At 39.3% G+C, this 13,596-nt stretch overlaps 1 protein-coding gene across 2 annotated transcripts; it reads left to right on the top strand.

The window, feature by feature from the left end:
• The first annotated feature begins 7,293 nt into the window (after window positions 1–7,293).
• Window positions 7,294–13,443, top strand: LOC136255615 (dynein axonemal heavy chain 9-like). 2 transcript variants are annotated; one of them, XM_066048421.1, is made up of 15 exons: window positions 7,294–7,528; window positions 8,127–8,205; window positions 8,275–8,412; window positions 8,670–8,858; window positions 9,051–9,156; window positions 9,348–9,529; window positions 9,762–9,975; window positions 10,570–10,710; window positions 10,871–10,993; window positions 11,094–11,221; window positions 11,630–11,714; window positions 12,197–12,346; window positions 12,840–12,901; window positions 12,959–13,292; window positions 13,350–13,443. In XM_066048421.1, the coding sequence occupies exons 5-14, from the start codon at window positions 9,070–9,072 to the stop codon at window positions 13,041–13,043; spliced, it is 1,257 nt and encodes a 418-aa protein (XP_065904493.1). In that variant the 5' UTR covers window positions 7,294–7,528; window positions 8,127–8,205; window positions 8,275–8,412; window positions 8,670–8,858; window positions 9,051–9,069; the 3' UTR covers window positions 13,044–13,292; window positions 13,350–13,443. The 2 variants fall into 2 exon arrangements, with proteins under 2 accessions (XP_065904493.1, XP_065904492.1); XM_066048420.1 differs by having other exon boundaries at window positions 12,959–13,300; window positions 13,350–13,436.
• The last annotated feature ends 153 nt before the right edge of the window (window positions 13,444–13,596 follow it).

Here is a 13,596-nt window from a genome sequence, read left to right as displayed (position 1 = left end):
TTCTAAAATGGGTCAACATTTGTGTGTGTAAAAGGTACCTTTTAGCAAATTGGGTCAAATATATTTTCAACCGTTGGCCATCTAATCTTTCCAATCTGATGTCCTGCAAATCAAATCTTACGGTTATGTGGTCTAGTTATGGTGTATCAGTTTAGTTCCTTTGATCTTCTTAGTTGGTTGCGCATCTTGTGGCTCAACGTCTCCACCATTGGTCGCTGCCAGAACAATGTCTCACTGATCTGTGGCCTGTCCCTACATGACATGATTAAGTACACACAGTACACCACAAAATTAAATGGAACATCCCAATAATGCTTTAGTAGCATGCATAGTAAAGCAATTCACTGTTACCTATTCATTGTTTGAAACTTTCAATTATTAAATATTTTTACACACATTTGGACCACCTAACTGAGAACACCTCTGTAAAAATTTCCTAACCAGAACAACCCAAGGTGTCATGGAGCTATGTTAGGATGTATCATGTAAGTTGTATGTATGTGTGTGTGTGTGTGTAGTGTGTAGTGTGTAGTGTGTAGTGTGTAGTGTGTAGTGTGTAGTGTAGTGTGTGTGTGTGTGTGAACATCACACGAAGTCACATCTAATGCTCACTTGCTCCTTTTATGAAGTGACTTTGTTGACGTCTTTTTAGTTCCTACAATGGAGAAGCATTATCAAGCTACACTATCACAGTGATAGGTACAAACCATCTCTCATCTCACTCTGCTGTTTGTACAACCCAAATATGTCCACATCAGTCCTACAAGCAAACAAACAAGTAACAAACAGCTACACACTAGCATTGCTACACAAGTATGTGTTATGTGACAAATGTATGGTCCTAGCAGATGCATGTTTTATATACAACACATCCACCCACATCCAAGGTAGACCACATTATTACTATACCTCATTGTCCTGTACAACACTCACTGAACCACTTGTGGTGGTCTAGTGTGGTACTGAGAATCAGAGGAGTGTCACTTAAACAATACATATATGGCTTCTCATACGGAATGGCATCTGCCAGTGCAAGAAGAGCCTGGAATAGTTCACATACAACCACAGTAATACAATTAACAAGCCTAACACTTCTTACTTCATGGCAGAAAATCATTGCGTAGTGCCTGCCCACAATACTGATTGTTTAGCCGCAGAGAATGGTGTCTGTACAAAATGGAACATGGCCCGGTTAGGACCGTTACCGCTCAAAAACGAAGTCGAAAACAACTCATAGACATGGCCACTGATCCACTTAACAAGCCTAGCTACTTTTTATTTCAAGACTCTACTCTGCTTCTAAAATGAGTTATACCTGTGAAAGCAGAATAATAATATTACGAATATGAATATGAACAAAATGGTAAATTTCAGTTCTGGCTGATATTCCCATACTGCTTCCTTTTTACTTGGTAATAACTAGGGGACTATATTCGTTGTAAGGAATCACTAGAGGTTGGTTTTATCCTGAAGGATGCTTTTCAATGTGGGTTTTAGGTGTATGTTCTATTAGAGTTATTGCAAAAAACATGGGCGATCCCTATTATGAACCCACTATCGTGGTTCATGATACACACGCATATGCCATATACAGGGAGGATCACAGATGGAGGTAGCACACACACAACTTACACATAGTCTGTTATGGGTGATAGGGCAGACTCAGGTATCACAGTGGTAGTGTCATGAATCATTTGCAGTGAAAAGTCAGTGTAGCAGTCCATGACATTGTCTGCTGGAGCAATTACGTGATGAAACAGTTACAGACAGACTGGTAATAGGTTTGCTTGATGCTTCTCTCTCAGAGAAAATGCTGTTGGATCCAGAGTTGACACTGGAAAAGGCCCTCTCTATGGCTCGCCACAGCGAAGCATTGCTTAAGCAGCAACCAGTGGTAAGGGGTATTGACCCGCAGAATAGCCTCAGTGAAGAAAAAAATGATGCCTTAACCACAAAAAAAAATTTAAGAACTCCCAAACCACAACCCAGTTACCACACAAGAGGTGAACAATTACAATCAGCACAAAAATGCTCCAGGTGTGGTAAAAGTCCAAGACAACAATGCCTGTAAGAGCCACCATTTGTAAGAAGTGCAACAAGACTGGTTACTACACTTCATGTTGCTTTACCACAGTTGTCTCACATGTAACTGTTACAAATGAACAATATGACTCTGATGAGGATACCTTTTTAGGAAATGTGGAATTGTGTGGGGAGTCCCAATTGTTTGCTACAGTCAGCTTGAATAAGCAAGAAATTGAATTTAAACTGGACACCGGAGCAAAAGTTACGTTTATCTCGGAAGCTACTTTTCCACATTGTCGGATGTACAGTTGAAAAAAAAAAACAAAAAAAAAACTACCAAAGCTCTTTATGGCCCTACTAAATCACCCCTCAGAGTTACTGTTTTTTTTTGTTTTTTTTTTCAATACCAGAAAATCTACTGCAATTTCCATGTATTTGTCGTGAAAGATTTGAAGATCAATTTGTTGGGTCTTCCAGCTATTACTGCCTTGAATCTCATTGCAAGAGCCCAACACATCTCTGCTTCCAAATATTTAATTATTCAGATCAAGAGTTAAAGGGGCAGTGCGTCGGTATGGAAGCCTTGCAATCTTGTAATATTTCACTGGCAGTAAAATCATCACGTAACCTATGATTTTCGGCGTTTTACGATGCTTACAAAAAGATGGCTATGGCGTGGCACTTATTACATCATTAAAAAATCACGTGAAAAACTCATCGGCCATTTTTTGAGGGCAAAAGCGAATGTTGAAATTATGACTTCTGAGTATTTTAAATCGTTAGATTATTTAGTACAAAGACGCTATGTTGAAAAGCTCACAATACGTGATGAAGTACTACCTGATCCATACTCTATTGGCGAGGAATCGTGGATGGATGATATGACACGTGTGACACAGTGGCCAGATCTGGTGTATGGTGATTTATACTCATAGGGCCCTATACCAAGGAAAAGTTGAAAGCCCACAAGTCTCTGGACGCGTACAACTATTTTTGCAACGGTCATGTCCGCACTGTCTACTGCTATGGGCATGGGAATCATGTCATCCTAAAAGCTTTAGTGAACCCCAGTCAAAAGACTCCAGATCAAGCCCATAAGGCCTGGATCATATTGCAGAAGGCTGATGCTGAAGTTATAACAGCACATTGTACTTGCAAAGCCGGGTAAGTTATACATGGTAGTACAGATATAATCTCATTCTTGGTTTAATATGTAGCCTGGGTGAAGTGTGCAGTCACATAGTGGCAATACTTTTCAAGGTTAAAACTGCTGTTCGATTGGGTCTTACTAAGCCATCGTGCACCTCTGTAATTGGAACAACTGGTATAAAGAAAATGTGAGTTATCATATTGCTGTATTTACGAATTTGGTAATAGTGTTTATAAATTTTTATCTTTCTACAGATAAATCCTGCTGAAGACAGAAATATTAATTTTGTAAAGCCTAAACACAGTTCTAAAAGAAAACAGACTTGCAGCGAGTTTACTTCTTCAGCTAAAAAGCAGCAAAGAAATTTGTCACTAATACCACCAGAAACACTCTACAGTGCAATCAATAATTGTTTGCCCCATGCTTCTGTCTTTACTATTGTTCCAAAACCTATGTGAAGATGTTAAAAGGTATGAACTGCTCTCTGAAGCTTTATCGATGACCAGAATATGCAGTTAAACATTGAGTTCTATATTTGTATATTAATCGAATAATCTTTTTGATAATCGATGACTAATCGATTATCAAATTAATCGAAACTGAGAGCCCTAGTTGTACTGTAGAGCTAACAAAAGTATTTTTAGAAGGGAGGCTTCCTGCGCCTCACAAAGGTACTGTAATACGTTTTATAACTACAATAAACACAATGTCACTAACAGTCGTTGGCCATTAATTAGAACCATACACACGTGTCCAAAACATGTTACAACCACAGAAATGTACTAAGTATCACGTGGTACAATAGTTATACAAGTTAATCATTATAATGCTTATAATAAAAGTCAGTTTATTACACATGCTCCCTCCTTTGAGAGCTTGTCCCCAAACCTTAGAAACGTAACCTGTCTGGTGGACATCATACTCTCTCTTTTGTTGTTCAGCGGACCTGGTCAAGTTAGAATGTACGAAATCTTGCATTGCTTTCAGTTTAACTTGTAAGTGACTTGCATAGGAGGTGGTGTCGAATTTGGTAGCACACTGAAAGGGACTAACAGCTGGCGATCTCCCAAACATCAGGTGAAAGGGTGAAGTATTTGTTGAGGAATGTACAACTGTGCGGTAGGCATACAGCACAAGTGGCAAAAACTCCTCCCAATCATCTTCTGTATCAGTGTAACAACGAAGCAACTGCAAGAGGGAGCGGTTGAATCGTTACACCATACCATTACCCTGAGGGTGGTAAGCAGTTGTACGGCTCTTCTGAATTCCAAAGGCTGTTAATACATCACATGTGTGTAGTGTGTGTGTAGTGTGTGTGTGTAGTGTAGTTTGTGTGTGTGTGTAGTGTGTGTGTAGTGTAGTGTGTGTAGTGTGTAGTGTGTGTGTAGTGTAGTGTAGTGTGTGTAGTGTGTAGTGTGTGTGTAGTGTAGTGTGTGTGTAGTGTAGTGTGTGTGTGTGTAGTGTGTGTGTGTGTAGTATAGTGTGTGTGTGTGTGTGTAGTGTGTGTGTCTGTGTGTGGTGTGTTTGTGTGTGTAGTGTAGTGTGTGTGTGTAGTGTGTGTTTGTGTGTGTGTGTGTAGTGTGTGTGTAGTGTGTGTAGTGTAGTGTGTGTATGTGTAGTGTGTGTGTAGTGTGTGTGTTTGTGTGTGTGTAGTGTGTGTGTAGTGTAGTGTGTGTGTTTGTGTGTGTGTAGTGTGTGTTTGTGTAGTGTGTGTGTGTGTGTGTTTGTGTGTGTGTGTGTGTGTAGTGTGTGTAGTGTGTGTGTGTAGTGTAGTGTGTGTGTAGTGTAGTGTTTGTGTGTGTAGTGTGTGTTTGTGTAGTGTGTGTGTTTGTGTGTGTGTGTGTGTGTAGTGTGTGTAGTGTGTGTGTGTGTGTAGTGTAGTGTGTGTGTAGTGTGTGTTTGTGTAGTGTGTGTGTGTGTGTGTTTGTGTGTGTGTAGTGTGTGTAGTGTGTGTGTGTGTGTAGTGTAGTGTGTGTGTAGTGTAGTGTTTGTGTGTGTGTAGTGTGTGTGTGTGTGTAGTGTAGTGTGTGTGTAGTGTAGTGTGTGTGTGTAGTGTGTGTGTTTGTGTAGTGTGTGTAGTGTAGTGTGTGTGTGTGTGTGGGTGTAGTGTAGTGCATGTGAGAAGTTACATGCAACATCATAACTATCTCTCATTGTATACAGGACTTGTTGTGTTTTACTGACGATGATATTTGGATTCAAAATTTTAACAACTTTCAATGACCTTTATACTATCTAGTTTACCTAATACAATGCTGAGTGAAAACTGCATGCAGTGGTATGAAATTCCAGATTGGTCTCAGAGGTTTTCAGAAACTTGTCACGCAAAATCAATATAACCTAATAGAACATTCACCATAATAGAGCAGTTATGCCTCACCCACGCAGGCTTGTTAAAACCATAGTTAGACCTTTCATCTATTACTATGCATATTTGTCAAATAAGACAACCCACAATGACAACAATATCTAGCAGGTGAAAGGGTCCAAGGTAGTCTTTTACAACTACCTGTGTTTATGATAAAACTACATGTAGCACATGGTTTCATTACATAAAATACAAATGTAATTCTGGACATATGAGCATCTGAGCATTTTTGGACACCTGATATTGGATCTTTAAGTAGTAAGTGAGTTAATTTAGAAGTGGAAGTAGAGGGATCAAATGATAAAAAGCAATGAAACAAGTGATTTAAATGATGGCAACTATTACAACATAACTTTGTGGGAAAATCCTTAATGGTGAGATGCCAATGTAAGGATTTTCCCACAAAGTTATGTTGTAATAGTTGCCATCATTTAAATCACTTGTTTCATTGCTTTTTATCGTTTGATCCCTCTGAATTAACAATTTTTAATTCACTAAATTGTTAACTTTTTTTTGGACATAGGTATAGCTATATTATTGATCTTCGGCACTATTAGAGTATCTCGATCTTGCTGCTTGTTTCATGCGAGCTGCTCAATTGCTAAATTTTACAGTGTAGCACTATATACTTGTAGTGGATGAAAACGTACTGTCAGACAGTAGCCATTCTCTAGTGATCATTTTAAAGTACTGTATGTAGTTGTTACTTTGGTGATTTTCAGCTGCATGCACAGCAACTTTCTGGTGGCTAGCTGTGTCTCCAACTCAAAACTATTGACCACTTCAAAGTTTGCATAACAATGCCATGATTGCATGCACAACTCTACCTTAGGTCTGTTGCATCACTGTGACACCCTACTTCAGTTGTTTACCTTTTAAATTGCTTTAGCATCAAATGTTTACTTAATTAAGATGGTCATTTGAATATGAGAATATATCATTGAATTGACAAGTGTGCAGTTGTTAAAAATATTTGCTTACCATAATGCATAAAAAGATCACTGAGATTCAACAAGCCCTATACAGTTACTAAACGTATATAGTGCATGCTATGACTGAGATACCATACATGGTACAGGTATGACATGTCATAGTGATGCACTTCAACCAGTAAAGTTGATCCTTTCTTAACAGACCCTAAGAATGCTGTACATTTGACCTCCATATTGAGACAGTTTAGTTTTGAGGTCCATATAGGCTAGAGGTACACTGATCGGTCATCATCCTTGTTTTTGCATGTTGGTATTGAATTGGCAAGATGAATTAAAAAAGCCGCAGATACAGACGTGCACAAACGTACAGTACCGCTCAAGCACAACGTTGCAATTGCTCGTACACTTATGATCACGAGTCCATGAATAACAAGCTAATAAAGGGGCGTGGCACCTGTTCACATGCGAGTATTTGCAAGAGCAATCAAGCTGCAAATTCTTGCATGTGAAACAGGTGTCACTCCCCTTTATTAGCAAGTTATACACAGACTCGTAATCGCAAGTGCACGAGCGAGTGTGAAGTTGTGCTCGGGCAGTACTGTATAATTATGGTCTTTAGTATCCCAGCAGTGTCACTACTATATTAGATCAGCTTTGCTTATCAGCTTAATAGCAAATTATTTATACCGGGTGTCGGAATATTGATGTTGGCGCACATCTATATAGTAGTGTTGATCTCTACCAATACAATAATACATCTGAAAAAAGAAAACAGAGAAATAATCAGTTGATCTCATGTGTATAACACTACTTGCAGTTGATATCTCATGGTCTGGATGAGGTCACTTGGAGTAGTCCGAGGTTACAAGACTTTGTAGCTGACACAACAGCACTGATCAGTGGTGACCTGCACCATATCATGAACGCTGTGTTGGAGAGGATGGCTAAGGTTGATGGCATCATTGACACATGGACACACCTCGGGGGCATGAGTGTATTTAATGATGAGTCTGGACAGGGGGTTCCCCTGGAACATCTGGATCAGAAACACAAGTAATGATAGTTGATGTGGTGTATTAAGGGGTAACATGGTCTTGTTACCTGTAGTGTTCAGAGGGCTAATTAGACATACTGTTACTAGTATATAACCTGTTTTATTATTGGTCCATGTGATTTGCAATACATACTAAGAAACAATGGGGATCACTAGTGTTTGCATATTACCAAATTTATATATTTGGCATGTAAAGGTCATCCGACCTCACCTGGGAGCTGACAGTCACCCAGTAATTAAAGTAGACAAATTAAGTGGTCATTGATTTGCAGTTGTCTTTTGTGCTGCTAAATTTTCTTCATTAAATCCCAGTTGGTTTTGTTTTCAATGGTATGGTATGCTACTGGTTTAGACTGCAGTGTGATGAGTGCTAGGGGCAAAATTAGTGATCTGGTAAGGAATTGCCAATTTCACCAACTTTAGTTTATTGTTACAATATTATGTAGTATAGTTGAGGATTGTGGCCGTGGTGAAGAATTTGCTTGAAAGCAGCACTAGGTTATGACCTTTAGAGCAATATCATTAGTCCATTAGTTGTGTGCGTGTTTATACCCAGTCTCCCTCATGTTACATGTTTGTTGTATTGTTATCCCTCAGGGAATTGTGTGATTGTGTGGAAGCCATATTGGTACCATGAGGTGAACGTATCAGAGACCTTGTAGGTGAGATATTTGAGGTGAGTATTGTGTGATGTAGTAACACTATAGAGTGGTTCAGTTGTATACATGTTCCTCCTTCTGGTCAGGTGGTTGAGATCAGCCATGATAGTCCATCGTGGCACTCCTTCCTTCATCACGTGGATCACATGATCCTCAATGGACTATGCTACACCATTCTCAGTGCTCTCAAGATCCTCAGTGACCGAGTGGCCAAATATGAACAGGTACAAATTGGAGCCATAAACAAGTGGTCCCCAGTAGCTGTATCAGAATGGTGTATACTGTACATCCCATAAGGTGACTTGTATGACCATTAACCTCACCTGTACTACCAAAGCTGACAGTATTGAGTTTGTACTGTGAATAATACTGATACAGGGGCCACCAGAAATTACATGTGTATATATAGATTTATTATAAATTTTTTGCTTATTCAATGACATTGGCCAGTGATGTAGTTTACTGTATTTGTTGTGGTTAGGGTCAGTCAATTCCCTGCCTAGTGAATGTTCGATTAGAGCTGGTGGGGTCGACGATTAGTTTCACTCCTCCCCTGGATCAGCAGACTGCACTAGAAAGTGTTCCTGAAGTTGTTAGGACGTGGATGGAGGATTACGTGTTGATGGCTAAAGTTATGAAACCGTTCACTGCTAACAGTGGAACTACTGGGGTGTGTAGTATTGTGCTGTATTGATATAACAACATATTGCATGTGGCCTGTTAACAGGATTTTAATCAAATTGTTGTACATGAAATGAATGGTATTTAGTTGCAGGTGAATATGTCTACACATTGTATTGTTGCTATTCTAGTATGTAGTGTAGTGTTGTCAACCTGCTACATGGCTTATATTATCCACTAGACATCCACAACTTGTTACTATGCAGTCATCCGTAGTGACAAAAAAGATCACTGCCAGCGTTGAAAAGATCTGTGCTCACCTGGAGACCAGCGCCAGGCAATGTCAGGTACTGTTGAACTTCCCATGTAATCTTTGTCAGCAAATAAATTTACTGCACTGTATGTGGAAAAGACCATACACTGGCCATGTTAAATAGTCACAGTGTTTTGCAAAGCTCTAGAGTGGTTCTGTCTGGTGACATCTCAGCACAGTTCCTAATAGTCCATGGTAATAACAACTATTGTGTTCTTGTTGTAGTCACTGAAGAAAAAGTTTGCTGAAATCACATTCTTGTGGGACCAAGATGTGAAGCATACGTTTGATGACTTTCTCCAAGGTAACACATTGCCGCGGCCACGGATGGTGCCACGACCAGAGTCTGTCAAGCCCCGACCATCCTCCATATCAAATCGAAGATCACGATCAAGATCATCAACTAGGTAGAGTGTGATATTGTCTGTTATATGATAAGCAGCCTTGCTATGCTCCAGCAAAATTTTGGCCAAGTTTATATATTATGTTTTCTTGTTTTAGAGAAGACCTGTAAAGACCAAATCTTTTTTCTTTTGAGGCTTCCCGTGTTGTGAAGGGTTTAATAATATTTCCTGATTCCATACCATTCATTGTTAGCTTGATTTGTGTGCATACATCACTGATTCATCTTCTCCTCAGCCGATCTCACTCGATGATAGCCAGTGCATCACACAGAGTTGGCAGTAGTAAGTCTGCTGTTGGCGCTACTGATTATGGTTTCCTTTACTCGGCAACAAGCAGTATTGGTCACATGAGTACCTATAGGGAACGATCGGTGTTGAGTCGTGAAGGAGAGGATGAGAACAATAAGCCATCTATTGATGACTTTGATGGGGAAATCTCCATTTTTAAGGTTTGTGTGTGATGTGTTACCAATATATCTGTCTACCGTGAAGAAGAGTGTACTAGGCTACTGATTGTCAAAATTTTAGATGACAAAAAGCACTACCATTGACCAAGCTGTGTTCAAATACTCTAATAGAACAGTCACTTAATCATAGATACTATTGTGATAGCAAGGGAGAGATTGGAAACTCCATTGGTAGACTCAATACTATGCAAATTCTGCTTACACACTCCTACAGTTAGGGCAAAATTATCCCTCTCTCTTCCTCCTAGGGGCTTGTTGTATGCCAAGACATTTGTAGCGAACAATGAGGTCTTTCCCTTCCCATACTCACCTTAGGTAGCCATCATGTGATATTTCAATGATGGAATGAGTGCCACACCCTGGCTCGCACAAGGTCTATATGCTACTGCACATTATGTTCTTCTTGTACAACAAGGAGTGCCGGTGCATGAAACAAGACTTCCAATCACGTGTTGTTAATATATACCATGGGATGATTATTTGATAACCTTTGAAGTCATGGTATCCATCATGTTGGTGTGCTACATGTTCTGCTTATAGTATCACCATCCATGACATCATGTGTAACACTTGCAGGATATCCATGATCAGATATTTGAAGTTGATGACTTTGTTAGTGTTGGGTGGATTGGTGTGAATATGAAGCCTGCCAAGCACCTTGTGTGTGCTTTTATTACCAAGTGGATACACACGTATACTAGCTTCTTGACCAAACAGGTTGTGTGTGTGTGTGTTTGTGTGGGTGGGTGTGTGGGTGTGTACATGCGTGTGTGCGTGCATGCGTGTGTGTAGTGTGGGTGTATACATTTACATTTAGTGTCCAGTAAAGTGTTATTAGTGTTGATATATGATTTTACACGATCTACTTCACTACTAGACAAAGTTAGCACTGGATGCACTGGGCAAGTTCCTGGAGGAGACAGAACCAGTAGTGGAGCACTTGTCCTATGATCACCACAGCATGGAGTCCTTTATGAAGTTGATGAAGGTGTTCACTAAGGTGTGCTACGGCTCTACTAGTCTATTGTGTTAATGTTTTTGCATGATTTATTTGCTTGATATAATTTATGTGGTGTGTGTTCACCACAACATCATTACAGGTTGGCTCCCAACAGAAAGTTGTTGATTACAAGTTTGGTGCTGTCCACCGTACACAAGTGATACTGGAGAAATATGGCTACCCTCTGTCTCATGATCAAGTCCAGTTCTTCCATCATCTGCCGCAAAGGTGACCTATATGTGGAACTGACTGACTGACTGACTGACTGACTGACTGACTGACTGACTGATAGATGGACAGTGGTATCTTGGTTATCAGTTAGGAAAGCGAAACAAAAAAATATCTTTCTCACCATAAAGAGACGGATCCACTGGTTTATTAGTTACAACAACTCCATTATTGCTTTGCTGTTTATCCAAATGGTCTAAAATGCATCTAAAGTATTTTTGTATATGCTATAGTATGTGTTGTTTACCTGTGTAGTGTGTTTTAATAATATCGCAATAGCCATCGAGTTAGGTTTTCGCTCAGCAGGTCACATTAACTACTCTAATAGAACACTCACTTTAATGTACATATAACTGATGGTCAACATAGCTGAGGTTTCAGGTGTATCATATCATATCTTATTACTAGGTGGAACAACTTGGAGAACAAGGTGTCACTGGCTAAACAAAGAATTAGTCCTCATGTACAGGAACAAGCTGAAATTGTCATGGAGGTACGTAGTCTTGGCTGATTGTCATTGTTAAGTGACAGTCTTCCTCAGAGAGAGATACTTCTTTAGCTAACATATTTTTTGTTGTACACCACTACAATTATACGATTATTAACTTAGTTGTCATCATGTAAACTCTACCACTGGTTGTTGTTGATTTTGGTATTTACTGTATTATCGATAACTTTTTGGATGAGGCTGTGAGCTTGATTTCTTGACTGTTTGGTGTTGTGCTTAGCCATTGGTGTATTGTGCCTTAACCTTTGTTACCCATGCTGGGTAGACATTCTACCATCTCGTCACTGTCTCTATGGTAATGTTATAGTTACCATTCCTAATTAGTTTATATTTCTATTAGACATTTCTCATTCAGAAATAGAACTTTTATTTTACTGACTGTTGCTCAAATGTTTTGCCTTCAAAGTTGTTTCCTAATATGGTGTTGTTGTTGTTGTTGTGTTTACATGTTATTGTGTCCTTGTTAGGAACTGGAGAAGTTTAGTAAAGTGTGTGTTGATCTTCACGAGGAGTTCTTGGTCAGTCCTTGTCTAAACTATGAGTGTTCTGATGAAGAAGCTGACCCTCTGATCAACCAGTATTACACTAAAGTGAAGGAGTTGAAGGTCACCGCTCAGGTGAGCATGGGAATATGAAGGGATGGTCAATGACCTGGGACCAGAGGAGGTTGAGCATGCATCTTGAGAGCTGCTTTTGAACTAGTGCAACTTTGTCACCTCATGAAGTTCTAAAAGGATACTTTAAATATTCATATCAGTGTGTCTGAAGTCATTATACTTAGTATCCCGAGATACCTGAGTATATCCCAGGACGTCTCATAGCATGGATCCACTAGATCCTACAATACTAAGTATGCCGAGATACCTGAGTACATCCCAGGATGTCTGATAGTGGGAAGCTTCTAGATCCTATAATACTTAGTATCCCAAGATACCTGGGTACATTCTGGATGTCTGATAGCAGGGTGTCTGATAGCAGGGAGCCTCTAGATCTTGCAATACTTAGTATCCCGTAATGTGCATGAGCATGATCCTCCCACACGAAGTTCTTTATATTATGTATGTATAACATCTTGCCACATACAGTATGAAAAATTCTGTTTCGTGTTAGGTATTACAGTTGGCATTTGGCTACACCAATCTATTTTACTATTTCAACAACCACTTCCATCGGTATGTTATAGCAGTGTGTCAGTATGCACTTTGTGGTAATGTCTTTACTGCATTTAGTTTGTACAAGAACCTTATGCCCAAAGAAAGTTCAAACAAGATTTTCATGGTGATGGTGTCGATCTCAGGACAGCAGTATGGATAAAAAGAAGGTAACACATACAGTGACTATTAATTTTGTGAAACACTTGCTATCATAAATACTCTAGACGAACAGTCAAAGTCACTCTGCTGAAACATTTGTAGGATGACATGCCCGCTATTCGTCATCAACTCTCTGCTAGTATGTCAAGTGACAAATAAAAGGCAAGTGCGAGGCAGGGGTCAATAAGAGAAGGAGAGGTCAATGAAGAGGAGACACCACAAGTAGTTATGCCTTACATCTGACCAACTGGTATGTGGGTAAGCAACATAAAACAAGTTTTATGTGTATTCTGATCTTAACGTTTAGGTTTAAAAGATGGAAAACCAGATTTTCACTGACAACTAAAATTAAAGTAACACACACATTAGGATAGTCAATGTGATTGTATACATTTAAATGTTGTACTTGCATATGATGTAATCTTCTATTGATGTAAGTGTGTGTAACTGATTTACAATATATTCTGTATGTGTGCTTGTAATATAATATTTAGAATTTGTACGTGTTATGGCTCTGTGTTAACTATCTATTCATACATTTTGTTCGTTAACTT

This window comes from Dysidea avara, chromosome 5 (genome assembly GCF_963678975.1).
Source record: "Dysidea avara chromosome 5, odDysAvar1.4, whole genome shotgun sequence".
NCBI lineage: Eukaryota > Metazoa > Porifera > Demospongiae > Dictyoceratida > Dysideidae > Dysidea > Dysidea avara.
Note: the sequence above shows the minus strand (reverse complement) of the source record. Positions and strands in the feature narration are given on the sequence as shown.